A 26978-nucleotide genomic window follows, 5' to 3' on the forward strand; every position below is an offset into this window, starting at 1 on the left:
AAACAATCTGATATCAAGTGGAAAGATTCAAATTATATCATAATAGAAGCAATGGAGTAATCAGAGAAGTAGGCTGGTTACAGAGACACGAGGATTTTGACATCTTGGATCAAATTTCTAAAAGACTGTGAGGCTGTGATTGCGTTTTCTACATAAATGGGACTTTTAAAAGATGACATTGTGATCGTGGGTAAAATTGTAAATGAATGATTGAATTAATAATTTAAGTATGAATGCAATATACCCATGATTAATAGATTTATCTAATAACACATCGAGATGACAAAATATTTGCAACAATTTCACTTATTTAAAATGTTAGTTTTATTGTGATTAATTGAGTTGTCTGGAGGATTACAACTTACGATGAGTGGCAGTCAATTAAAAGATGAATTGATTTAGCAATATCTTTTTCCATAAACATATTGAAAAAGGTACATGATTTTTAAATTGTATATATATCTATATAATATAGGATTTTTTAATTAACTAGATTTTGAAAATATCGGATTTTTTTATTAACTAGATTTTGAAAACTGAAGAGCACCTTTTATCGTGGATATTCCTTGGAACGGATGTACGTCATTACAACGCATGCTTTTACAATGCATGCCTTTACGACGCAACTTTTACAACGCAAGTCGTTACAACGACTTGCGTTGGGGGGTGCTGGATAGTGAACAGTTTAATTTACTATTCCAACTCCAGTCCCCGTGGATAGTAGGGAAGGTGTTGGATAGTAAATTAAAACTATTCCCTATCCTAGAGCGTCCCCCAGCGCAAGTCGTTGTAATGACTTGCGTTGTAATGGTTTCGTCGTAAAGGTACTGCGTTGTAAAAGTTGCGTTGTAAACGCTGTCCCCCCTTGGAACATGCCTGTGAATGGAATGCATTGGGCATCCTCACTACCATCTACATTGCACCCTTTGACAAAAACAGACGCATATATCTACACATGGGACTATTCTACCCAACAGCTGATTATGTATTTAACTCAATCCAATCAACTTAGGCACTGTTATGAACAACACCTCCCCCACTTATCTCACAGATTTATGATTAATGTAGCCATAAACTTTAGAAAGCTCATGCTATGCTGCTCCCTATCTATTGTAAAGAGTTCCTCTGATAAGTATCAATACAAGACACATTAATTGCCTGAAATGTAAAGCATGCTGTTGACTGCTCTTTATCAGTCCAATGCACTGGTAATTAAGCTTGGGAGGGGTTCTCACTCTCTCAAATTCAGAAATCAGATGTATTGCTAATTGAAGTGATCTGAAACCCTCTGTGAGCAAAGCTCAATCAGGCTTCTTTGTGATATCGGCCTGAAGTGTGAGATATCTTTATTATCCATTGCAGATGGACAGTGTCTTTGTTCTTGTATAATATTAAATAAACAAATGATTTGCGTGATCTAGCCGAGAAAGGAAACCAATGAGAGAACAAGTCAGTGGTGTGGGGGAGGCCTAAGAACTAGGCTTTGGGGAATCCAAGCAGGGGTGGAATGGAGCCAGCGCAAGGACAAAGGGATGTGCACCAGGAATTGAATCAGTACTGGAAGTGACCCTGCTACCAACTGATACGGAACGAGTTTACACTGAGAACGCAACTAGAGGGTGGCATTAGAGAAGGAAGATCCAGAGCAAGGTGGGCTTTAGAATGTGGGCCTGAAGCCGTCAATAGAGAAAGAGACAAACGCCAAACCACTTAAACTTCCACAATTCAGGGATTGGGAGACAATCATTTTAGGGGTTTTTCTCTATTCAGGGAAAAGTGGAGCAGCGGGTAGGGGGCCAGTAACAAAACAAACAAACAAAAATGACCTAGCCTGCGCCGCTCATCTGCTCGTCTTTCTTCTGTTCCACAGGGCACAGGCTGAGGTTCCCAGACTCCCCTACGGCCAATCCAAACGCTGCTCTCATGGCGGTAATACCCATGAGAGCAGCATCAGGTTTGGGTGGAGCTTTGCACTCTACCAAGGGCTGGAAGACTGTGCCTGCTGCTGTTCCCCACCCAGCAACGCAGCTGGGTTGCAGAGATGTCAGTGCACATGTCGGTTTGGCTGTCCTAAGGTGGCATGCCAAACCTACATGCGCACTAACAGCAGTGCTGACCACTCCACCACCATTCCTAGTTAGGCCCTGCCCCGAAGACTTGGCTACTGACAAAAAATAAAATGATACCTTTTCTTCTGCGGTCGTCGGGGTGGAGGGGGTTCACACTCCTCCACCATAGTGGAGGAGCCACCTCTGGGTTTTGTGAAAGAGCAGAGTGGCTACTTCATAGTATCTTATAAGTCACCAGCTGCAGGCAGAAGAGAGACACTAAATGAGACAGTAAAAGATTATTGTGGAGTGGTCATGTAGGAAAGGAAGACATAGTGGAACCGAGCGATTGAATTTTGCAAGGGGTATGTATGCTCTGAGACAGGGCCTGTTTTATGCTTAGAATTCAGACAAGTACCATTAAAACAGATAATAATAACATTTAATCTCAAGCACAGATATACACTAAGCATACGCCTACCTGTAGAATATATCGCCTAGAAAACTGTCATGGTAACATACGCAAGCCTACATATGGATTTCGAAAAGGGAAACACATCATTACATTGGAGACTGAAAAGCAAATTGTGTTCTATGAAAATGTCATACATAGACATTCTAACAACTTGGCAGCTATACCTGCCCATCCTTTACAAAAAGAACAATTGATGGCCAGAATGCTAAACAATGTCATACATTCATACCAGTACAGAGATCTGGGCCCAGATACATTGTTTTTTTGCTCACCATGCCATTCCAGTTTGGACCCATCCATATGCAAATCAGTCTTGACCCTGCGCTCAATGGGAACAGTCCAGCCCGAACTGCCAGGCCTGGTCCTCCCTGAACTGGAAACAACCATCCTAGGGCCAGTTTCCGGCTTTCAGTCCTCATCAGCCAGGATAGCTTGACTCCAGTGGCATGGAGAGCACGGGACTCATGTCTGGGCATACCCGTCCCACTCGGGGTGACAAATGCAAAAAAAACAATTGATGGACGGAATGCAGAACAATGTCATACATTCACCCCAGTACAGAGATCTGGGCCCAAATCCATTGTTTTTTTGCTCACCATGCCATTCCAGTTTGGACCCAGCCATATACAAATCAGTCTTGACCCTTCGCCCAATGGGAACAGTCCAGCCCAAACTGCAGATGGCCAGGTCTAAACTTGGGTGGCATGGTGAGCGAAAAAATTATGGATTTAAGCCAGATCTCTTGACTGGAGTTGAATGTTTTGATTTGTTCTGGACTGTTCCCATGAGGCACAGGGTCAATACTGATATGACCAGGTCTAAACTGGGGTGGCATGATGAGCAAAAGAATGATGGATTAACCTCATAGATGCTAGTAAACATCCCTCCCCAGTGCTGCGCTGTCCATTGGAACTAGTGCTGAATGGACGTCCAATGGTCGTGCGCAGCACTGGGGAGGTAGTGCTGCCGTCGGCCAACGCACCGACGCAGCACTTAAGGGGCTAAACCCAGATCTCTTGACTGGGGTTGAATGTTTTGATCTGCATTCCGTCCATCAATTGTGTGTCTTTTGTTTCCTACCCACCCTTTAAGCTAAACTTAACGTGGTGTGCGCATATTTTTATTTGTATCTATATCACAGTTTTGTTTGTTCGCATAATTATTTTTCACACATCATTTTGCATTTTACTTAATGCATCCTCAATACGCGCTCTGTCCCTTAGCCACTTTAGTTGTGAAATCTCAATGTTGCATAGTGTGCGCTCCTGCTCTGAATGTGAACCAATGTGAAGAGCAGAGGCCCTCCATACACTAAACATTGCTACACGAAAGAAATAAACCCCTAAACTCTCACGAGGACCCTGGTGAAATGGTAACGAAAAGCAAACTGTTTAAAGAGTCTCCTTGCATCAGCAAGGCAACAATCCCACAATTCTAATGCTAGCATGTTGGCTGCCTATTTTTTTTAGTTGTTGCAGTTTTTTATAGCGCAAACTTGACCCGAAGGTATTGGAGTGCTTTACATGAGCGCCAGTTACATTACACAGGGACACATTCATTTTTTGGCACTGTGAGATTAAGTGATTTGCCCAGAATCATAGGATGTTGAGCCGACGCCGAGACTCGAACCTGACTCCCCAGCTCCAAAGTCGGCATCTCTGACTGTAGGGTGTTTCTGATATTAAAAAATGTAAAGCTTGGAATTTTAATACGCCCCTTGGACGACACTGGACTCTCAGTGAAATCCCGTCATCGGGGACTGTTTCTAGAACCTAATAAATTCTCCGGTTGTGCATAAAAATGAACAGCAGTGGTCACTTTGTAAGTGTTGTTCAAGTGGAGATCTCCCCCTCCCGGAGCTTCCCCTCTCGCAGCGACATGAAGGCCACACTATGTGTGTCACAGAGGCAGGTGCCTATGCGAGATCACTACGGCTTCAACTCTACTCTAGTGGTGCCTTAGACCGCGGAACTGATCAATACGAGGGGGCTTGCATGAAAGAGGATGAGCACGAGCGCGCGACGCAGTGCACTCTACTGTCCTGTCAGCGCTCACCTTCAGGAGTCCCAAACAATAAAGCGAATAAACGGTAAGTAAAGCGGGATGGCGCCGGAGCTGTCACAGATACCATCTCTGCCCCCCTCCCGCCCCACACCCTAACAGGGATGACAGCTCGGGAATAATGAAGGAGTCGCGCGGACGCCGGTGCAGAGCTCATGGCTGCCTTGCTCCCGTAGTTGGATTCAGTAAATTGAACTGTCACTCGTCCACGGAGCACTTGAGCTTGATGCCTGGGAGTGCCACACAAGGGCCTCTGTGGCGTCGTCACCCGGCCGCCGCGCGCCCCGGCGGGGATCAGGAGGGCGGGCGCGGAGCAGCTGTGACAGCGCGCGCATCCCAGCAGGTTCCAGATCCCTACCAGGGTGTGTGTGGGGCTTGTCACTTTTCACAGAAGAGGGGCCTCTTGTTTATAATTCAAAGGCAGGAAACCGCCCGGTGAGTTACAACGGAGACTTGGACTGCACCAAAGGCAAAACGAATGGCTCAGTAGCATGAGTTTCAAATATTCGCTCCAATTTGAGATGTTTGTGCAGGCCGCTGGTCACTGAGCATGTTGGTTTCTTGCTGCTGAAAGTGCTTGCTAGTGTCAGTTTTGGGGGAACATAGTAATTGTCTGTGCTTCAGAGTGCCTCATTTCCAAGAATTAGTTTCAGGGACAAATCTCTGAAATAAACCAACATGTTACAAATGAATACATAACCTACAAGTATTTCAATGAGCATGTCCGACCCTGGAATAAATGCCGGACAACTCATGTCACCTGGCACTGCTTGATGCAAAGTCCACTCTTGCAAATCAATGCAGTGGTCTCACTTCTAGGAATCCTCTGGTGACAAGTATCATCCATACGCAAGTAAAAACGCAGGTCCACAGAGAGGGGTGTGAAACTTGTTTCCTTTAGTGACCTATGTCCCATCTCTATATTGACACATTGCCAGGTTAGGCTAACGTATCCTTGGTTACACAGTGACATCTTTCCTAATTCTAGGATGACTCGTTCTCCAGGTCTAGTCTGGTAGCTAGCCCCCCCGGATCAAGGTTGGCACTTCCAGAGTGTCGAATATGGGAGAATAAATAATAGTTTGTTGTTGCAAAGTTTTTGCAATTTAAGATAGTGTCTCCCCTTGACTTCCCGCCTTTTAAAGGTACATACCTCTTATGACCCTGGATTGAATGGAATGGTCCAGACTAACTCCTGTAATGTCTCCTGTTTGTCGAGAACCCCCAGAAGAACACAGTGGCACAGATGTGCTTTTCCTTCGTCTTTCCGATGGACGGCTTACTTTGTCTTGGAAATATTTATCCACCAAAATTGTGTGATTGGTGGCCAAAGTCGTTACGAAAGGGAATAACTTAGAAGGATTGCAGGCCTTCACAGAAGCCAGGAAGAGGGTGCACAGTGAGACGGCAGGTACTACATATCAATTCTCCCTCAGTGCTCACTATTAACATTTCATGGCTTAATGTGAGGAACAGCACAGTGCATCCATCCACCCAACCAATGGGAGCCCGGTCCAGATATTCCTCCTGTGCTGGGATTCTTGGAATGTAAATGTATAGGCATTTATATAGCGCACTACTTACCCGTAGGGTCCCAAGGCGCTTCGACCGCTGCGAAACCCTTCCTGGCTTCCCTGAGAGATGGTCCCTTAATGGGTATCTCCAGGGTGAGACCAGGCATCCCCGGCGGTCTGGTGGGGCTGTTAGTGAAGTTGAGGCAAGCTAATGCCCAGAGTTGCCGAGTGTGATCGCTGATCAGAGTGGGCACCGAGGCCAGAGAATTATCGAGTCCGCTGACCCTGGTCCAGAAACCTGCCGCGCCGGGAATCGAACCCTGGTCCCGGGCCGTCCTCTGCTCTCGGGTCTGCCGCCTCTAACCAGTGAGCCACACTACTTCACTTGATGTAAGTAAGGTGCACCGACAATTGAAACTAGGGCCCTCATTACAAGTTGGCTGGTAATTGGTGCAGTGGGAGCCCCTCCTCTAAGGCGGAGGAGCATCGCCTCATTGATTTTTTGCTGTGAAACACAGAGAAAAGAAAATTACAATAACTCGCTTTAGAATTATTTTATTTTCTCCTACTTCCGCTCACAGCTTTGTGTGAGGGGGAAGGAGAGGGGGAGGAGTGGTAGGACCCTCCTAAAGTGCGCAAGGACAGCTTGGACGGCCCTCTCGGGCCGCCCAAAGCATTCTTGCGCACTTCGCTTATACTCCATGCAGGCTGCATCGCAGCCTACGCAGAGAACATGCTCTGGCTCCCAGTCAACGTCTGAGCGCAGAAACAGGGCGCTCAGACCAATCACAACGCTGCTAAGGCAGCGCTGTGATTGACTGGGAGCTGGTGTGCTTCCTGTAGCCGAACGAGGGAGGACTACAGAGGAGAGACGTGGCGAGGAAGCGGCGGGAAGGTCCGTTTTTAATTACTTTTTTTTATAGTCGTTTTCCCCGCATCCTCCCCCTACTGCACCCGCCCCTCACCTCACATGTGCCCCCGCCCCCATACCTACCGCCGCTGAATTGGTGTGGTAATTATTACACTATTGACTCAGCTGACATGCAAGTTATACAGTGTGAAATATTTCACTCAATTAATATATCGCTAATAATGAGGAATAACATGTGGATTTTTTTGTTCACCACAACGAAATCCGTATGTTTCAGTATTTACGAGGCAACCCCCCCTCCATAAATAATGCCTGGTGTGATTGACCCTTCTGAAATTTATATAGGGCTGCAATTTTTATTGCAACAATCATAATTCCAGTCTGTGCAATAACTGGAATTACTTAACACATCAGAATTTAACGGCCAACTGGAAATCAAGTCCTAATGCTGTGCAGGGTTCCAGTCCTACTGCAGAGTCCAGCCATGGAATAGGCCCGAGCACCTCATGAGAGATACATTATTAAGGCTTCCGCTACGTGTACTACAAGGAGGCTTGTGCTGAGGCAAGAATCGAGCAACTTTGTTTGCTTTTGGCTACTAATTACAGGAAAATATTCTGTCCAAGACTTAGTCTGAGTCATATATTCTTTGACATATTGCAACAGGAAAATAATGAGCCCTTTACATTATTTAATATTGCAAAGGGGAACATTAGAAAAATTATTTTGTAAAATGGTTGCCGAGTATGAAATTAAGAAAACTGCAAAATTATATTTATATATGAAAGCCAAAGGAAGGGAATCGCATTTGAGACAAATCCAGATTACACGGTTCCTTTTTCTTTAAACAGCAAATATAGAGCAAAATCACGTTAATCCATGGGTAAATAGGATGTGCGCCAGTACCGCCGTGGCTAATCACCAAATATTATCTGTGCTTTGTGCATTATCATACAATACTCTATATTGGACAAAAGATGTTAGAGCCTCTGTGCCACGTAGAGCTAGTGGACAATGTGAGAGATGACGTTTCACAATGTGCGGCATGAGGATACACGCAAAAATTCTGGGAAGGGAGGAGTCCTTTACCTTTGACTTCTGCTCTGTTTTTTCCGGGGCTCCCGTGGCGCATTTTTAAACTCTGGGGTGACCTTGAAAAGGTGTTCCTTGAGTGACTCATCTGTGGACATTTGGGCAGTGGTGGCTCCGCTGTAATGGTGGAGGAGCGTCGCTCCACTGCGCCAGCAGATGAAAAATAAAATGAAAAATGTTTTTTTATCATTTTATTTTTCACTGGGTGAGCATATCCAAGTCTAGGGCAAGGCAGGGCCAGGCAAGCCTCGATTGACAGCAGCAGGGACTGTGTGGAGGAGTGGTGGCACTGTAAGTGTGCACGTCGGTTTGGCCGGCCATCTTAGGACGGCCAAACCGACATGCGCACTTACATCTTTCCATCCCAGCTGTGTTGCACATCCAGGTGGAAATTAGGCACAGATTCTAAGTCCCTTAGTGAGCGCCTAGCCAAGCCACTCAGACCAATCCTGGTGCTGCTATTACTCTGGGTGATAGCATGAAAGAAGCATCTGGATTGGGTGGGATGTCTGATAGCCTGTGTTTGCCCATGGACTACCTGGAGCAGAGGAGCACCCAGGGCCGGCTTTAGCGTTTCTGGCGCCCTATGCAGCAATAATTTTTGGTGCCCCCACACCCCATGACTGCCTCCTCCGTTTCTCTCACTACAACCGGGCAAAAGTGCCCCCATCTCTCCAATCATAAGCTATTGCTAAACATAGCGGCCCAATTGAGGTCGGTGCCCCCTCCACATGTCAGCGCGCTGTGTGGTCACACCAGTCGCACCGCCCTAAACCCTGGGAGCACCAAGGCAGACAGCAACGACATGTACATCTTCTTTTTTATTATTATTCCCCCACGCTGGTCCACCATTTTGTATTGGCAGTGCCGCTACTGCCTTTGAGCACAATCTCTGATGAAGCAGGTGAGGGGTCAAGTGTTCCCTCATTTGTATATGGAATGACCTAGTCGCAGTGAAAGAAACCTGCCTCAGTAATTAACAGTAGCTTCTGCTACCGGATGGGAGCAGTGAGGCGGGGGCAGGTGAGGGTGATGGGGGGGGGGGGCAGCAAGTAAAAAAAAACACCTTCCTGGGCCGGCTGGTGTCTCTCCTAAGTACTCCTCTTCCTGTCTCCAACGGCAGCAAGAAGCAACCAGGCTCCCAGGTTCTCCTATGCCAATCACAGAGCTGCAATGCAGCGTTGTGATTGGTCTGAGTGCTAAGATGGGGACTGGGAGGTTTTGCATGTTCCTCAGCAGGGTGTGTAATGCATCCTGGTGGGGAACATGCAAAGTGCGCTTGACTGTATGGCCGGCCCAAGACAGCCAGCCAAGCAGTCATGCGCACTTAAAGAGTGCAAACCACTCCTCCCCCTGCGCTGGCCAGCCCCGCCCCACCCTGAGAGCCACTGACTTTAATAGGAAAAAAAATGATAATAACCATGTTATTATCATTTTATTTTGAGCAGTAGAGCGACGCTCCTCCACCTAGTGGAGGAGCTGCCACTGAACCAGTGCTGCAACCGCACTTCAGTACTCAGCAGTGAGGAATATGAACCGCAAGGCCAGTACCGTCAAAAAGGATGTGGCCGCACACAAAATGCGCTCAAAACTCTGCAGTGAGCTCCAGGCACTGGTGAATCTTCCAACAATATTCTATGCAATTTCTCTTTTGAAAAGGAGTACAAAGCATAGTGTACACCTTTGCTTACGGGTTATCTGAAAACGTTAGCCATTGCCAGTTTAGCGCCCTTTTAATTTGTGTTGAATTTTTTTTTTTTAATAGGGCAGGTTTTGAAATAATAGTGACTACTTCTGATGCACACCCTATTAACTGAAATGCCTTTTGACCTGTTATGTCTGCTCAATTCAGTGGTGGCTATTTTATCCTCCTCAGAGGGATGAAAGACTGAGCCCGCATCACCGAGCTCAGTAACTGCGACCTACAGGTTTTACCCGTGCATCTGCAGCCGGCGACCAACCCAGTGAACTGAATAACTGGTCAGTGCGGTGACTTAATTCGCGGTTACACTACCTCCCCATAGGCGTAAGGAACGCAGAGCGACGGGCGCCATTTTAGGAGTGCTGCGTCAGGACCGTATGGAATCTAGCCAGGTGATCACAGCCAGCAACAGCATGGAGACGAATTGATTAAAGCCGCTCTGAATGGCCAAGGAGAGTCGGCCTGCTCTTTATAAATATTCTATGCATGCCATCAGGCTGCGCAGCATTACAGCACCTTGATATTAGGACAAACGAGGAGTGGGCGCAGCGACGTTAAAAATCCATAGTACTCTTTACAGTGGACGTGCCCGTGCTCGGGGAATCATTTGCAGCGCTTTCGTGAGTTGCATTTAATTGTATCACGAAAGAAGAACCTGCATTCAGTGGCTCCGTAGAGTGTGCTTTTACCTGCCCTTGAGACCTGGTTTTAGGTCTGATGAAAGGGAAGCCCACAGACATGCAGTCAATGGACTTGCAGAAACCTACGCTGCCCTTTTCATGTCCTTCACGTATTCATCTTGGGAGTTAGGTTAACCAGGATGAGAAAAAAGGTCTCTGCCAGGAAGATCTGCCATTGGGAGAAATGAATGATTGTGGGGCGTTCGCAGTGCTTTAAGTGGGCCGGGCCCCGCCGGTGCTCAGTACCTGTATTTCAAAAAATTAGGTGCTGAGACTTGTTCCTATGGGCTCTTCGTTTTTGTCCTCACCGTCGGGGTGAAAACAAATCTTAACTCTATATCAGAACCACCCTTCACTGCCTTTGATTTAACTTCAAGGAGACTTGTTGTAGTTCTTTCATAGTCTCATATATTCAGAACAGAAGCATTTTGAATATTATATACAATGAAGCCATAGTTGTTGCTTATTTATCTTTTGCAATTAATAACCATTGACAAAGCCAATAGTCCTTGTTGTAGGTGTAATGATACTTGTTATATTATATACCTGGATGCACTTGCAGATGCTGCAAAATACCAGTGGGCAGCACATTGCACTCAGCAAAGATTTTGAGCTTAGGTGTTTTTAAGCAACACCCTGAATTATATCAACCACACCCCTTTGAGAAACCCCCCAGTTTTTTCAACCCACTTAAAGCCCGGTGCAGTCGCTTGTGGTGGTGTGGGCAGTGGTGGTCACACCAAACACTTGAAACATGAGTCTGAGAGTGCTGCAGGCTTCTGTAGAAATTGGGAAACATCCTTTACAACGCAAGTTTTACAACGCACTACCATTACGATGCAACTTTTACAACGCAAGTCATTACAACAAATTGCGCTGGAGGGCGCTCTAGTATAGGGAATAGTTTAATTACTATCCAACACCTTCCCTACTATCCACGGGGACTGGAGTTGAAATAGTAAAGTAAACTATTCTCTATCCAGCGCCCCCAACGCAAGTCGTTGTAACGACTTGCGTTGTAAAAGTTGCGTCGTAATGGCATGCGTTGTAAAAGCATGCGTTGAAACGTCATACAACCGTAGAAATTCAGCCACATTTGCTACAAGATTATACGACACAGGCACTGCCTACTCTGTTCAGAAGAGCCACACCAACCTTCAGCAACAGACCTAGAAGTCTCTGAAACAGGTGGTGATGCGGGTGTGGCTGACAACATTTGCCAAACTGAAGCCACAAGACTGAAAGACGTAGACATACCCTGCGATAGGCTGTGATAAATTGACCTAGACCAAACTGCAGCCTCTGGGCTGGAAGACCAGAGTGTCATCTGTTGTGGGATTGTGTGCTTGTTTGCTGTAGTTCACCAGCTATCATCATCTTATAGAGCAAAGGGAGTTTGGGATGGACCACTTCTGATGGCGACTGGACTATGTCAACCTGATGAATGCTCAAACAGACAAATCAACACTTGATGAGCAAACACTTAAGAAACGTGTAGCTGGCAAAAGATACTATGGACCAAATGCCAGATTAGTGATGAAAGAGTCATACATGACCAAAAGAGTAGAAATAACATTCTTTAAAAAAGTAAGGGAAAGACAGAGAACGAAAAGAATTCTTTGATGGTCCTGAGACTTTCAACAGGAGGCAACTCAAGCCCTTGGACACACTTGGAAAGCAGGATGTAGAAAGCAAAGTCTAGTCTTTCACTCCCAGAACAGAAGCATCAAGCTGCAGGGCAGCACAGCAAAGCAAACAGCAAAGTGGCAGTCCATCATGACAGCAGTCCCGCTCTTCTTCCTGGTAGAATGTCCTCAGTCCAGAAGTGTTCAGAGTATATGGTGTCAGAGGTTCAGTACTTATACCCAATTCAGCCTTTGAAGTAGGCAAACTTCAAAGGAAACTCTTTGTGGTGCACATGAGCCTGCCCTTCCTGGCCCTGGCTCCAGACACACTACAGCCGGTGAAGACTGCTTTGTGAGGTGATAGGCACAGTCCTATTCAGGTGCAAGTTTCACTCCTTTCACCACTCTAGCTCAGGAAGACCCATCAGCCTGGTGATGGGTCATCAGGATATGCCGGGCACACCTCAGCTCCATTTTTTTACTGACTGTCTAGAGTGAATTCAGAAAAGCAAACTGTCATCCCACCCAGACTTTTATACTATGGACAGGCAATGACGCAGAATGGTTAAAGTAAGAAAATGCCAACTTTCTAAAAGTGCCATTCCCCGACCTGCAATTTAAAATCTAACTTCTCTAAAGGAGGTGCTTTTAAATTGTTAATCCAGAGACACCAATCTTCAATTTTCCTTAAGCTCTCAATTGGAAGATACACGTGTAAGATGTTACAAGATATCTCCAATGCTAACCTATGGGAGAGATAGGCCTTGCTGTAGTGAAAAACGAAATTAGCAGTATTTCACTACCAGAAAATGTAAAACACAACACTACATGTCCTACCTTTTGAATACTCTGCCCGCTGCCCATGGGGCTACCTTGGGCCTACCATAGGGGTGCCTTACATGTAATTAAAGCGAAGGTTGGATTCTGGCAAGTGGGTACACTTGCCAGGTCGAAATGACAGTTTAAAATGCACACAGAGACAGTGCAGTGGAAAGTCTGAGACCTGTTTGATGGGCTACTTATGTGGGTGGCTCAATCAGTGCTGCAGGCCCACCAAGAGCATTGTACTAGGGACTTATTAGTAAATCAAACAAGCCAATCATGGATAAACCAAATACCATTACATTATATACAGGAAGCACTTGCACTTTAACTCTGGTCAGTAGTGGTTAAGTGCCCAGAGTCCTAAAGCCAGCAAAAATGAAACCCAGATAACAAGAGGTCAGAGGAAAAAAAAAGGGGAAACCACGCTAAAAGATGCCAGGTCTAACAACCATGTTCAAATTCTTATTCACCAATAATTAATGATGTAATACCTGAAAGGACAGCAACACCATTTTTTAAGACCATCTTTTTTTATTATCACCCAGAAAAATATAGTGTAAAACATTCATAATATGCAAAAGAGCAGAAAACAGACGTGCAAAAAAGTGAAATAATCTTCACAATTTATCATTGTTTAACATCTTGTCTTCAGTTTCCCCAGTATTTACACTACGGGGCATCAAGAAACATTCATTTTCAACAGTCAACTGAAAACATAATTGTTGATGTAATATTTATCATGGAAGTGTTTCACTAGGAGACACCTGTCCCTCAGTAAAAATTGAAAACATTTGTAATTCTTGAAAATATGCGCTGCTCCTATTCAGACCTCGTGTGATCCCCAGACGGAAAGGAGAGTTCATTTTCAGTGATCTCAATCATTTTACCCTGCCACAACTTCTTTAAATCAACACTTGCATAAGTGGAAGAATGAGATAGAAGGAAAAGGTATCACTACTTCGCCTTCATATATGCTCTGTGTAACATGCTGTGGTGTAATGCAATTAATGAAAGTAACTTTGTACTAAAGAGTAGATAACTTTGGGGACATGTTTTCTATATGTCAGCTGTTCTCGCCTAGCTTCTAAATGAGCAGTGGGCTTCACACATTATCAGCGTTATGCAACGCAGGCTGTACCCCTGCCTCCCTCTGCTGGGAAAACTCCTCGCGCGCCGCAGGAGCCCTACGGAGGCTGCGCAACTCCTGAATCTGCAGGAAGGAAGGAGTTCTGCTGAATGTGCACCTCATTAGGGCGCAGGCCTTATGCTTGAACCCGAGGGCGCATGCTCTGCTTATTGCCTTATTGACACACTAGGTGCACACTTGCATAGATACCGCGCTCTCCCTAAGCGCTCATTGAGAGCGGTGGTCAATGGTAGTAAACACAGAAGATGCCCGTTGAAGGGGGGTCTCTGTGGATGCAGGAAGGGTGATTGATCACAGGTTACACTGCGCTGCTGAGCACAGGTTTTCAGGCATGACGCTGGTTCATTAAATGTTGCTGTATGCTGACATACAGAATGGATAGGCACAGTACCACTGTACGGGTATACTATCAACAGGAGTGCCTATGGAGGCTTCAGCGGGCTAATGATATGGCTTACCCGCGTCCCACTGAGGACAGAGAAAGTACTATTAGGCAAGGAGCACACAGTGGCTTATACAGTAGTACCTGATATTATGAGTCTAGCTGGTGCTCCAAAGGTGTTATAATGGGGTAGCAAACGTTGTGGACTACTTGACAATACCTTTTATTTAACCAATGTAACTAGAAATCTTTTAAGGATGTATGGCCTTAGCTTTGGCGAGTTTAGGGAACAGCTTGTTTGTAGCCACTTTCAATCACTGTTCATCCAGGTGCAGCAACCTGGCATTTCCAGTAAAGATTGTTGGAAACAATGCACAAAGGTTCGTTACTGAAGTCAGAGCGTAGACGATGTTACTTCCTGTGATGTCGCCAAGGAGTGTTGGCAAATGCATATGTTGTGCACAGCTGTGAGCACTGCAAACTTAGTACAAACAAGCTTTAGGTATGACATCAAAGGGGACAGGGTATAATCTGAGACTAAATACTGGATAATTAGCCAGGTGCTACTTTTCTGACATGTTCAATTAATATTTGGTTGATCATTTTATTTAAAATAATTCAAATTAATATTATTTACAAAATTCTAAAAGCACTGCTCTGGATTGAACATAAATAATGAGCTACATACACCACCTTCTTTTCCAAGCGACAGTTATGGTTCTGACTACAATGTCAAGCTTCCATGTTTTTATATTGCCATGAAAATTCAGTATATGTGTCCTGTATAAATAAAATTAACACACCAGATGGAATCAAATTGACCGTTACTCTAAAGAAACTAAAGCATCGCAAAATCTAAAGGGTTAGCTCTTAGGCTTGCACATCCAAATCACAATATATTCCATAATGGAACTTGGTCTAAAAAAGATCTCTTGATAGTGACTACATGCCCAAACAATCAACCTTATTTCATAGTTCAGTTTTAATCCCCTGTACATTTTTTACTGGCCCCTCTGTGAACTTTGCAATGTGTACAATCATCCTAGGAACCAACCGGTTCAAGCTCCACTACATCACCTCTGCACCTGCATATACTGTGTTGCAGAAGTGTTGGTGTCAGTGCTTTATTTGAGCCGGTGGGACCCACTAGCACTTATTTTTCTGGAACAGCATTTATTTTTCCTCATCAAACTTTGGTCCAGAGAAAGAGAGCGAAAAAAACACAAGAAGAAAGAAGAAGGAAGATAACGACAGGAACACCATGACAAAGGGGGAACGCATAAACCTGCCAGAGTGAGGTAAAGGGGGCAGGGAGTGTCTGGTGCTAAATTAATGAGGTATGAGGTGAAATCCACACTATGCAGCCTTGGTATTTGGCATGCCTACATGCAATAGCCCTGGCTATGGGCTTCTGTGCAAAACCTTGGGGGTCGCATTTACAAATTATACATTGGTTGATCTTAACCAACACCTACGCCGTGCCTCCGAGGTGCAGTAAATGCAACAGTGTGTGGCAAATTCTCTGTAAAGCGGGATCTCATTGACCTTGTCCTTCCCATTGAGGACAGGAAACCTGAGAGCGTCTGGAACTCAAAAGTTGGAGGAAGGAAAAAGCCGAGGTGCAGAAAAGAATGTCTGATGTTTCCAGACAAGGTTTTTAAACACTTCCTAAAAATCTCTGGCATTTGACATCTCTTTATTAATGGGGCCAACCGCTGAATGATGTCAAAATAGACCTCACACCCAAGCAGGCATGATGAAACAAAGGACTACTGCAATCTCTGTTGTTGGTGATTCTTAGTAGGCCTGGGCAAGATGTTAGTTATGCCAGCATAATTCACTTCCTTTTGGGAATTCAATAATGCACGTTATGCGAAATGCGAAATCCCCAAGATTACACCATTGTGCAACTTTGCATAATTATGAGCCATTCTGAGTAAAAATACACGGAAACCAGCAGAATGTGAGCACCTGTTTTTCACAGCATTTTTGTTTTGTACTATTTTGTACCGCAAAATGTGCCCATGCATCAAAATGTAATGCAAAGATGCAATTTGTGCTAAAATATAGCACAAAATCCAGATTAGTATTTCACGTAATTACGTGTAATTTTATTGAAATTTTGCATATCTATGTGAAAGCAAATTGCATGAATTTCACACACTCCTAATTCTTAGAGAAGCAGGATGGAAAAATGAACTTGTTTTCCCTCTACACTAGCTGGCCCACTAAAGTAGTTCCAAGAAAAAAAATTATCACCACTTCTCTTGTGTTTACTAATTAAGCTCTCAGATCGCGTTCCAAATCATCGTTTTTTTTGTGTGCCCATTGTGCCACTTTATACAAAGTCCTACCTTATGCACATCAAAACAGTCCATCCAAAACTGCCAGGCGACGCCCCTTTCAGAAAGGACCATAAGTGAAGTCTGGCTTTGGTCTATTTAGGCTTCATCAGTGAGGTTTAGTTTCGATTCTTTGCATAGGGCCTTATTACAAGTCTAGCGGTCCATGGACCACCAGACTCGCAGGGGCCTGGCGGTGACAGTCCAGCCACCTCCGCACTGGTGGTCCAAATGCCATATTATAAGTTTGGCGGGCGGACCACCTTTTGACCACTGCAACTGCCGCGGCGCCGCGGCCAGGGTTTCAGAATATACTGGCGGTGCTGCTGTAGCATCGCCATGCATATTTTGAGTTTTCCATCCACCAGCCTTACATGCGGTTAGCACCACCATGTAAAAGCTAGCAGTGGAAAAACAAAAGGCCCCAAGCAGGTAGATGCATGCAGGGGGACACATGTTGTGCCCCCATGTGTGCAAGCAACCCCCTCCCCCCGGTTCCAGCTCGGCATGGATTCTACAGTCCATGCCATGCTAGAACACTCTGTGGCAGTCCCACGGCAGGGCAGTATTAAAGGCTCCTTGAGCCTTTTTATTGCACCGCGGTGGGACTGCCACGCTGCCCGCCCACCATACAATGATTTGTATCATAATTAACGGCGCGGAGTTCACAGAGTTTGGCTACTCCGCACCAGGAAGCAGAGCACGGAGTTCAGAAAAAAACTCCGTTCCCTCACCGGCAAAGCAGAGTTTACCGGCATTTACCGGCACATGCTCTCTCATCTCTAATTGAATGCTATAACATTGTTGTTTATGTTCTTGTCTTAACAGACTAACATCTGAAATGCATGATGGAGAGTCAGAGTGCTTTGAGTGTCAGTGCTCGCGCCTAGTCTGTGCGTTCTGATTGCACAGCTGTCGCTTCCTTGCCCACCACGTCAGACTCCACCTTGTGCATTCATGCACCTCTGCTGATGTTCTTTTAACAAACTTGTATCGTCATTGCTCAGAGAGACGGGCGAATTAACTCAGTTTACGGAACTTCATAGTAAAATCATTTGACCGTTATCCCACCGGAGCTAGGTAAGAACAAATCTGAGCTGCTGCCACATGAACCAACACATTTTGTTCACCTATGAACAGCACACGTAGGACAGGCACAATTTTAAGTCGCATTCGTTCAGTCTGAATAAATAATGTTATTGTTATTGTTAGGGGTATTTGTAGAGCGCAACATTCATCCTGCAAGGATATCACGGCGCTGGAAAGAATAACAGTGAAACCCAGGCAGTAGACAGAAAGCCAATTGTTTAATCTGATGTGGGGAATAGTGCGGTTTTTAGTTTTTTCTTGAAGGTGGGGTAGGAATCCGCGAGTCTGAGGTTGATGGGTAATTCATTCCAACATTTCGCAGCAATGTGAGAGAAAGCACTTCCGCCCATTCTGGATAGCTTAATCCGAGTGGTGGCTGCTTTGGCTGAGGATTGTGAACGTAAGTTCCGCGCTGGGGCATAGAACTTAATTCTATTTCGTAAAATGTAGGGGCCAGTATTGTGAATTGATTTATAGGCAATACATAGCATTTTGAACGTAGCTCTTTGTCTCATGGGCAGCCAGTGTAAGGCTCTCAGACAACTTGTGGCTGAATCGTACTTTTTCTTATTGCAGACAGCTTTTGCTGCGGCATTCTGGACCAGCTGTAGTCTTTTAAATAAGTAGTCCGACATACCTACAAATAGTGAGTTGCCATAATCCAGCCTGCTCACTAGTAGCGACTGGACTAGGATCTGTCTACATTCAAGTGGGATCCAGGGGAAGACTCTTTTCAACCTTTTTAGTATGGCAAATCCTTTGCCACATATTAGGGAGACATGGCTTTTCATTGATAAGGTGGTGTCCATCTGAATTCCTAGATTTCTAGCAGATGCTGTAGGGATTGGTGGAGAACCTAAAGTAGTTGGCCACCAGGTGTTATCCCAGAGCTGTTTGGCCCCACCAACAAATGTGTTGTGCCAGTGAAAACAGTGACTCTTTCACTAACTTCCTATTCGCTTCCACAAACAAAATAGTCTCAGTTCTTTGAAGGCTCTATGCGAGGGCCCCAGACCATATCCAGTAATGTTGGCTCCAAGCTCCATGAAGCATTCCTCCAAGATGAAAGTCCAAGTCCACAACAACCAATAAGCCAAGCTCAGCTCAGTACATCTACCAATACCAGTTTTTTGCACAACATCACCACCAATCATAATTGTGTCCCACCAGAGTGTCTATGACAGATTGTCACAGCTCCTCTTTCTATTTGTTAACATTGTTGCTATTCAGTCACTCATAATACCTCACCTGTGAATAGTCAATCTGTCTGCCTATCAAACCTTCAGTGAGAGAGCAGGCAGATAGTAAATAAACATCCGGGGGTGTTCCCTGCCGGTAGAGCCCAGAGAGATGCAAGGAGCATGGAGGCCATGGACGTCAAGCTCAGCGAGAGCCTGATCCTGTGGGTGAGGAGATAGGACTGGTGGGGAGCAGTGTTGAGGTCGAGGGAGCTGTGTAGTCAGATGGGAAAAAGGAGCAGCGAGAGGGCGCTGCACGCATTACATGCCTGGCTGGATTACGATATGTGGCAGTGTTCACAGCACCCTTCGTCACAAGGCCAGAATGGAGCGTGCATCCTCATTCAAGTGCAGGACAAGTTTCACATAAGTTTTGATGTTGTTGGATATTGCGTATCATATATGACACACTAGTGGGGGCTGAGCACCAATACTCGGCCACAACCGGAGCTCTGCGAAATTTCCAGAGTTTTTTCTTGACTCCGCGAAATTCTGCCTAGTGAAACTCCGCAAGTTCTGCCCAGGGTTAATCATAATCTGGCGGGTGGGCAGCGTTCAGGTTTGGTGCTGCGGAGCGGGTGGGTGGTGAACCACTGTGCTACTGCACTGCTAAACCCGTAAGGAGGCCCATAGTGAGTACAGGACCGATGTCTGTGCATACCACTGGGCAGTGAAGGGTTACATAATGCACGCAAAAGGTACAGGGAGGAATGCTTGAAAATAGTGTAACCACTGACAATTGCTCACAGTATCATTTCAATACATTCTTGCTCTCTGTGCCACTCTGGACAAGGGCTTGCCTTATGTATGTCCAGATTATCACACTCTAACAATAATATGTTTGTGCCTATAGAGTTACATGTGAATAATTTATCATGTCCTTCACAACTACTGCTGTTTTTAAACATTAAATCCTTCTATGTTTTTGCTTTCATGGATATTCTGACCCTAAATGCTTTCCTGGAATTTGAAAGCCGTTTGGTCATGCAGTACAAAACGGAGAAACAGCGGCCCTCATCCTCTAGACCTGTCAGCCGCCTTTGAGACGGTCTGCCACCGCACACTACGAACACACCTCCGCGACGCCGGGATCCAAGAGAAAGCCCTGGACTGGACCACCTCCTTCCTCTCTGGCAGACCACAGAGCGTTCGCCATCCTCCTTCTGCTCCGAAGCCACCGAGATCCTCTGCAGCGTATCCTAGGGCTCATCCCTCAGCCCAATGCTGTTCAACATCTACATGGCACCACTCGCCCATGTCGCCCGACTGCACGACCTCAACATCATCTCTTATGCCGATGACACCCAGCTGATCCTCTCCCTCACCAAAGACCCCCATACCGCCAAAACCAACCTCCACGAAGGAATGAAGGCCATCGCCGAATGGATGAGGAACAGCCGACTGAAGCTGAACTCGGACAAGACGGAGGTCCTCATCCTCGGATCCACCCCTTCGGCCTGGGACGACTCCTGGTGGCTGACTGCAATAGGAGCAGCCCCAACACCCACCTACCACGCACGTAACCTAGAGGACATCCTCAACTCCACCCTCTCCATGACCAAGCAGGTTAACGCAGTCTCTTCCTCCTGCTTCAGCACCCACTGCATGCTCCGCAGGATCTACAAGTGGATCCCCACTGAAACGAGAAGAACGGTCACCCAGTCCCTTGTCAGCAGCAGATTGGACTACGGAAACGCCCTCTATGCAGGAGCCTCTGCCAAACTCCTAAAACAGCTGCAACGCGTCCAGAACGCCTCTGCACGCCTGATCCTCAACATCCACATGCAGCCACATCACACCCCACCTGAGAGACCAGCACTGGCTCCCTGTCAACAAGAGGGTAACCTTCAAGCTCCTCACCCACGCAGACAAGGCACCCCACAACACCAGACCAGGGTACCTCAACAGACAACTCAGCTTCCACACCCCCACCTGCCAGCTCCGCTCCGCCGACCTCGCCCTCACCACAGTCCCCCCATCCGAAGAGCGACCTCTGGCGGCAGATCATTCTCCCACCTCGACGCCAAGACCTGCAACACCCTCCCTACCCATCTACTGCAGACCCAAGACCTACTGACCTTCAGAAGACTCCTCAAGACCTAGCTTTTCGAGCAGTAGCAGCATTCCCCACCCCCAGCTTCTTGAGACCCTCACGGGTAAGTTGTGCGCTTTACAAATTGACTGATTGATTGATTGATTGATGTGCCACTGATTTTGCAATAGGTGTTCGAATATCACAAACCTTTGGAAGTGTGGGGATTTACAAACATTTTAGAGAGTGCAAGCTTACCTTTTGCATCCAGATGAATCTGAAAGCAGCAATCAATCGGTGTAGCTCATAAACGAAACTTAATCTCATAACAAAAGTTATTCTACTACGCATCTATATTGGTGGTGATTTTATTAGCTGTTGAAGTATAATTGGCCCTGTGATCTGCTGGTTACACAGAGATATTTGCAGTTAATGCTGAAGTAGCTGAGCCCTCTTACTAGCCAGTCCATTTGCATTGCTTCTTCCCATGCTGAATCTGTTCTGTGACAAAAATAAAGATACCCTCCTTGTAGAATGCTTTTCTGTCAAAGCTTCTGATAAGAGAGGGTGCAAGAAATACAAAAGATGAGCGACAGCTCAGTGCACATCATAAAATCTCTTTCTAGAACTCCATGTTGTATCCATTGGGGTACCTCATTCTTGGTTTGGGGCATTTTATCGTAATATCTTGGTGGTAAGTAATAAATAAATGTCACAAAGTTTTATGGAAAATGTTAAATGCAAAATTGGAGCACTGGTCCTCGAACTTTAAAAAAAATATTTATTTTTTGCAGTTTTATATGAAAGCTATTGGAGTGCTTTACATGAACACCAGTTACATTGCTCAGAATCACAGGATGTTGAGCCGAACCCAGTTCCCCAGCGTCACATCCTCGCTCCAAATTATGTGTAGAGCACAAATAGATAAGAAATTCTTGAAGGCACTCGCATGTCTTCCAAATTTACTTGACGGTTTCATCGAGTTTCTGCATGGTGTGGTAACTGACACCAAAATGAACTACTGGGCTGGGTGTAGACCCAGATGATTTCCAATTAGACACAACCAAGAAACTTTTCGAAGCCATCATGTCAAAGTCCAGTTGCTATTCCTTCTGACAGGTCCCCAAACCCAGCAGATGTCCTCGCGCTGCTTGTAGGACACCTGTCAGCTCCTTTGACTTCGCCGAATTGTGCTTCTAATTATAAAATAGCGGCTCCTGTTGCAGGCCTTTTTGGAGCGTAAAATGTCAAATTGAAGAAATTAAAAATGTAAATGACACCGTCTAATTAACCAGCTGACAGCAGAGCACAGCTGCACCTGACAGTGACTGATTGCCTGCCTTAAACCTTGTCCAGTCATAGCCAGGATTACACACTGGAAGAAGGACATCCAGAATATCAACTTCATTAAAGCGACAGACCCTACGTGGAATGGCTCAATCAGCTGAGGGCGCTGCTGAAACGGCGAAGGACTTGAGATACTTTGTTGTTGAGCCTGATCATAGCTGCAGACCAGCATTAATGGACTCTTTCTTCCCACAGAGGCAAGGGAACCACACGTCAACTTGAAAGGACTCAGAAAAACGTTTGATCCTGTGCACCATGATGGGTTGCAATTGAGCGGTATCCCAGTGAGCCGCCATCATTGATAACTCCATTAGCACATATTGTCCCAAGAGATCGCTTGTCCACAAAAAGAGCCGTCTCATTCACCTTCTCCTGCTGGATCAAATCAGCTCTTTCTTTCCAGGATGCGCTCTCAAACAGGAAGTTCACCCCACTAGGGAAACGGGATGTGATGCGAGTTACTTGGCTCCTAGTGACATCATCAACATGACATTCATGCTTAGTGGTGCCCAACATGAAAATATTGAACCCAAAAATGTAAGTTTAATAACTGAGCTATGATTTTGATCCTCGATGTTAAGCAACGGGAAAAGCAGTACAAATCTAGAGGAGAAAGGCAACATTGCATTTTTGATAGCAGACTGGGGAAATAAAGAGTGGCTTAAGTACCACTAAATACAGACAGTGAACACTTGCCAAAAAGTGCATAGCAGTTGGGAAAATAGGCAAGAGGTGAGGTTTAGGGAAAAATGGGTGACTTGCAAGAAAAATGTTCGGTACATTACAAAGCCAAAGAGGATGAAAGTGAAAAGAAGAAAACTAAACAAGGAATAAGATATATATATATATATCAGGAGAACTATAGAAAGGTTAGCTTTATAGGAAGTTCCATAACGTCCCTTCTGCCCTTTTTTGGGAAGCTTTATAAAAAAAGCAGACGAAATAGGCTTCAAACTAAATGTAGGTTACTTCCTATTGCAGAAATCTCTTCAAGAAGCGTTTCTTCTTTTTAAGAAAAAAATCCACTGCGATTTTTTTTGTTTACAGGAAATGTAACCAATAAGTAAAGCTATGCAAGGTTTAAAATGTTATGTACTGGGTCGTGTCCAAGCACTGATAAAAGTGACTTAGGTCCGTAATGACATTTTCCCTATTCTTGTTAGGATTCTTGCTCTGTGATATCATTTCTGTACAGTACTGAATAATGAGATGGTTGTATGACACAACCACACATGCCTAAACATGTGTTCCTTAACAAAGCGGTCGGAACAACTAATGGGCCTTTGCCACGCTTTTCTTTATAACGACTTGTCTTACGGAAAGTACTGGACTTTGGAACAGTATAATTTACTATTCTAACTCCAATCCGCACAACTGTAAGGAAAGCGTAGGACTTTAAAGTCTAACGCCTCTTTACCTAAGGCATGTTTTTTTAACAACATTTGTGGTTAATGTGCATTTGTTGTTCTGACCATGTTGCAAAGGCAAAGTGTGGTTCGACCCCTCATTGTAATTGCTGTTTACCTAATGAGACATACGGTATCCAGTCACTTCTAGCTCTCTAGAAGGTTTTCATGAGTTATTTGGATTAGTCTGTTGTTGACTAGAAGAGATCTGATTGTTAAGGTATGCGAGTTGTTTTTCCATGTCTAAAAGTTGGCTTGTCAATTCAAAGGCTAGCTTGGATTTTGGTCTATTAACCCAACAACTTTTAAAAATGCACATTTTAGACCCCTACATTGAATGAATCCACACCTTTCTTTAAAAATGAATAGCTGCCTGATCCCCATCAACAAGTTGTCATTAATTGTATTATGATATTAAAGGCTCTACAGAGTTTCCTTTATTCGATCAAGTGTGTAATTCTATAATTGAGGCTCATGGTTCTGCATAAAGCTCTACCACCCCTTTGTAAAGTAGCTTGTTTGCTCATTACCTCTGACCATCAGGAATATACTTAGGCTCAACTAGAAATGCTCATTTGTGATCTTCACTGATTCCACTTCAGTATTCTGAAAAGAGACTTGAATATCCTTCATAATTCTATACTGAACAATTATTCAAGTCTACTGTACCCTCCCACTTATTTGCACAGGTCATGCAGAAACTTGTCTGACAGCTTCCTCTTTAAGAATCAGCATAGGTTGTCTCCTGTAGGCGCTGATTAGCAAAACAGACTGTCTGTTCCTGTGGGCACTGACAATTGCCCATTGTTACCATAGATTGGCTGGTGTCAATGCTTATGAGAGGGAGGGTATTATGCTGTCACTGGCAAGTGTATATAATAACTTTGCAATGACTTTTAATAACTTCAAAATGGCTCTGGTGGTGGGTCGTATTAGCGGACACTGAAATCATGTTAGCGGTAACATTCTTAAGTAGCATAGTGGTAGCACAGCCCAGCTAATCTCCTTAGGTGCATCTTTAGTGAGCCCTCATTATACTTTCTATAAGGCTCGCAAATGTGCATTAGCAATGCTATTATGACAGGCATCATCTCTGGCCTGACGGGAGGAGATCACGTGCGAGAAGCCCCCAACAGCCCGATAAACAGTGAAATGCTGCCCAGCGATCCTTGGATTTCCGCTGTTAGCTTGGGTGGGGGTGAACCATACTTTCTGAGCCATGGAAGAACACAAGATCTTACAAACATTTGTGCTGTCAAGGGGCAATGGGAGCAAATGAATTAAGACAAATTGTGATCTAAGCTGGCCACCATACAACAAAATGATAGCAGGAAGGATTATCAATTCTTCGTTTGCTGGTAAAGATGCCGAAACAACAGTGATGAGAGGTACACACAGTCTCGGTGGGGTGTAGGTCAGTACATTTTTGATATCTCCAATCATTCTGTCTGCATCAGAGCAGGATTCTGTCTTTGTTCTTATGCCATAAACATCTCCAATGACAGAAGAAGGAAAACCCGCTGCATGCAAAGTGTAGAAAAATTGGTGAAACATTATGAAATGTGGGTTATTGCCCGCTGGGGGCTGATCTGTTGTAGCATTGTACCCCGGATCCGTTGTAAACCTGCGATACAAATAGTGCTTCTGGCTGAAGAACTGATAAACAAATAAAATGCATAGGAAATATCATTTAACAAGCCCTGACATTATAATGTGCTGTAGGAAGTGTGTTTGCAAAGGATGTTGGTAGAATTGTCACTGAACTGACTGTATGTAGCAAAAGATGTTTGCTAACATTTTCACTATTCGCCCTCTCTAGGTACTATTCAGACATTAGCAAAATGCAGCCTATCAGTGATCAGGACATGAACGCCTACTTGGCCGAACAGTCTCGCATGCATATGAACGAATTCAACAGCATGAGTGCCCTTTCTGAGATCTACTCCTACGTGGGAAAATACAGTGAAGAGGTGAGGCCGATGTCAAGCTCCCAACCTCTGCTTAGTTGTCAATGTTTCTTAATCATTTCTTAGCACCTTTAATTCTGTTCTGTGCACGTTCTTTTTTAAACCTGATCCAAAATATAAACATCTGACTCCATTGAATTTACAGAAAACTCTCATCAACAGGGTGCCCACGGATATTTAAGTCTAAATGGACAATGTCTGTTATCAAATAAAGCTAACATGGAGGCCTTGTGGATGTGTGATTAGCCTCCAGCTCTAGAGACTACGCTTAATCTGGTAGCTAAAGTATGCATGAAAAAAATATGTTTGACTGTGTCATGAATTTTCAGCTTTGGACAACATAGGTGCAGTTGGTATCTTATGACCTTGAGAAATATGACAACGTATATAGACACTATGTATGTCCTGTGATCAGGGCCATCCTTCTGCCTTTCCTGGATTACACCAATGCAGTTAGTGTAGACAAATCAATCTCACTTCTTTCAAATCTGAACATAATTCAAAATAAAGAAATTTTCAAGGCTCTGAATCTGACACCTAGATTCAAATTCAGAGCCAATCTTCTACACACCCAGCACTGATTTTTCATTCTCCCCAATGCTCTCCAATTTAAAGGTCCATCTCTAATATACCGGGAATTTTAATCAAGCCCCTTTGTATTTATGCAATCTGGTCACTCGGTATAAATTGACATACAAGTTCGAGTTTACATTGTAACATAGATTGACCATGCAGTTGTATCATGCAGAAGAGAGAGGAGCTGAGATCCTATCAGAACTGGTGTCACAAGTATAGATTGACTTTTGAGGCTGTGAAAACTTCATGGGGGTGAGACATTTAAAGAGTTTCTAAATGCCCAGCCGTTCCAGACCACTTTTGATTAGCATTTCCAACTAAACCATTTCTGCAGTAATGTGCTCTGAATTTGGCTTGACATCATGCAACCCAACACAATCTTTCTAATCTGGGATGATGTCTCTTGTTTTTTCCAGTACCAACCAAAGTAAACATTGACATTACATGTTCTAATTGTCTATAAGAAATGCCAGAGTTACCTGCAGCAAAAGAGTACAGCTTCAGGTGGTGTCTGTCCTGAGCTCACCAATAACATTCTCCATCAGATAAATTGGTCCAT

General features: G+C 44.8%; 1 protein-coding gene across 1 annotated transcript in view; it reads left to right on the plus strand.

The window, feature by feature from the left end:
* Positions 1–26978, plus strand: part of PLXNA4 (plexin A4) — a 1023024-nt gene that overhangs the window by 985627 nt on the left and 10419 nt on the right. Inside the window, exon 31 of the mRNA XM_086918924.1 lies at positions 25696–25846. Coding sequence (XP_086775050.1) covers positions 25696–25846 — 151 coding nt within the window. The remainder of the gene's footprint in view (positions 1–25695; positions 25847–26978) is intronic.

This window comes from Lissotriton vulgaris, chromosome 1_1 (assembly GCF_964263255.1).
Source record: "Lissotriton vulgaris chromosome 1_1, aLisVul1.2, whole genome shotgun sequence".
NCBI lineage: Eukaryota > Metazoa > Chordata > Amphibia > Caudata > Salamandridae > Lissotriton > Lissotriton vulgaris.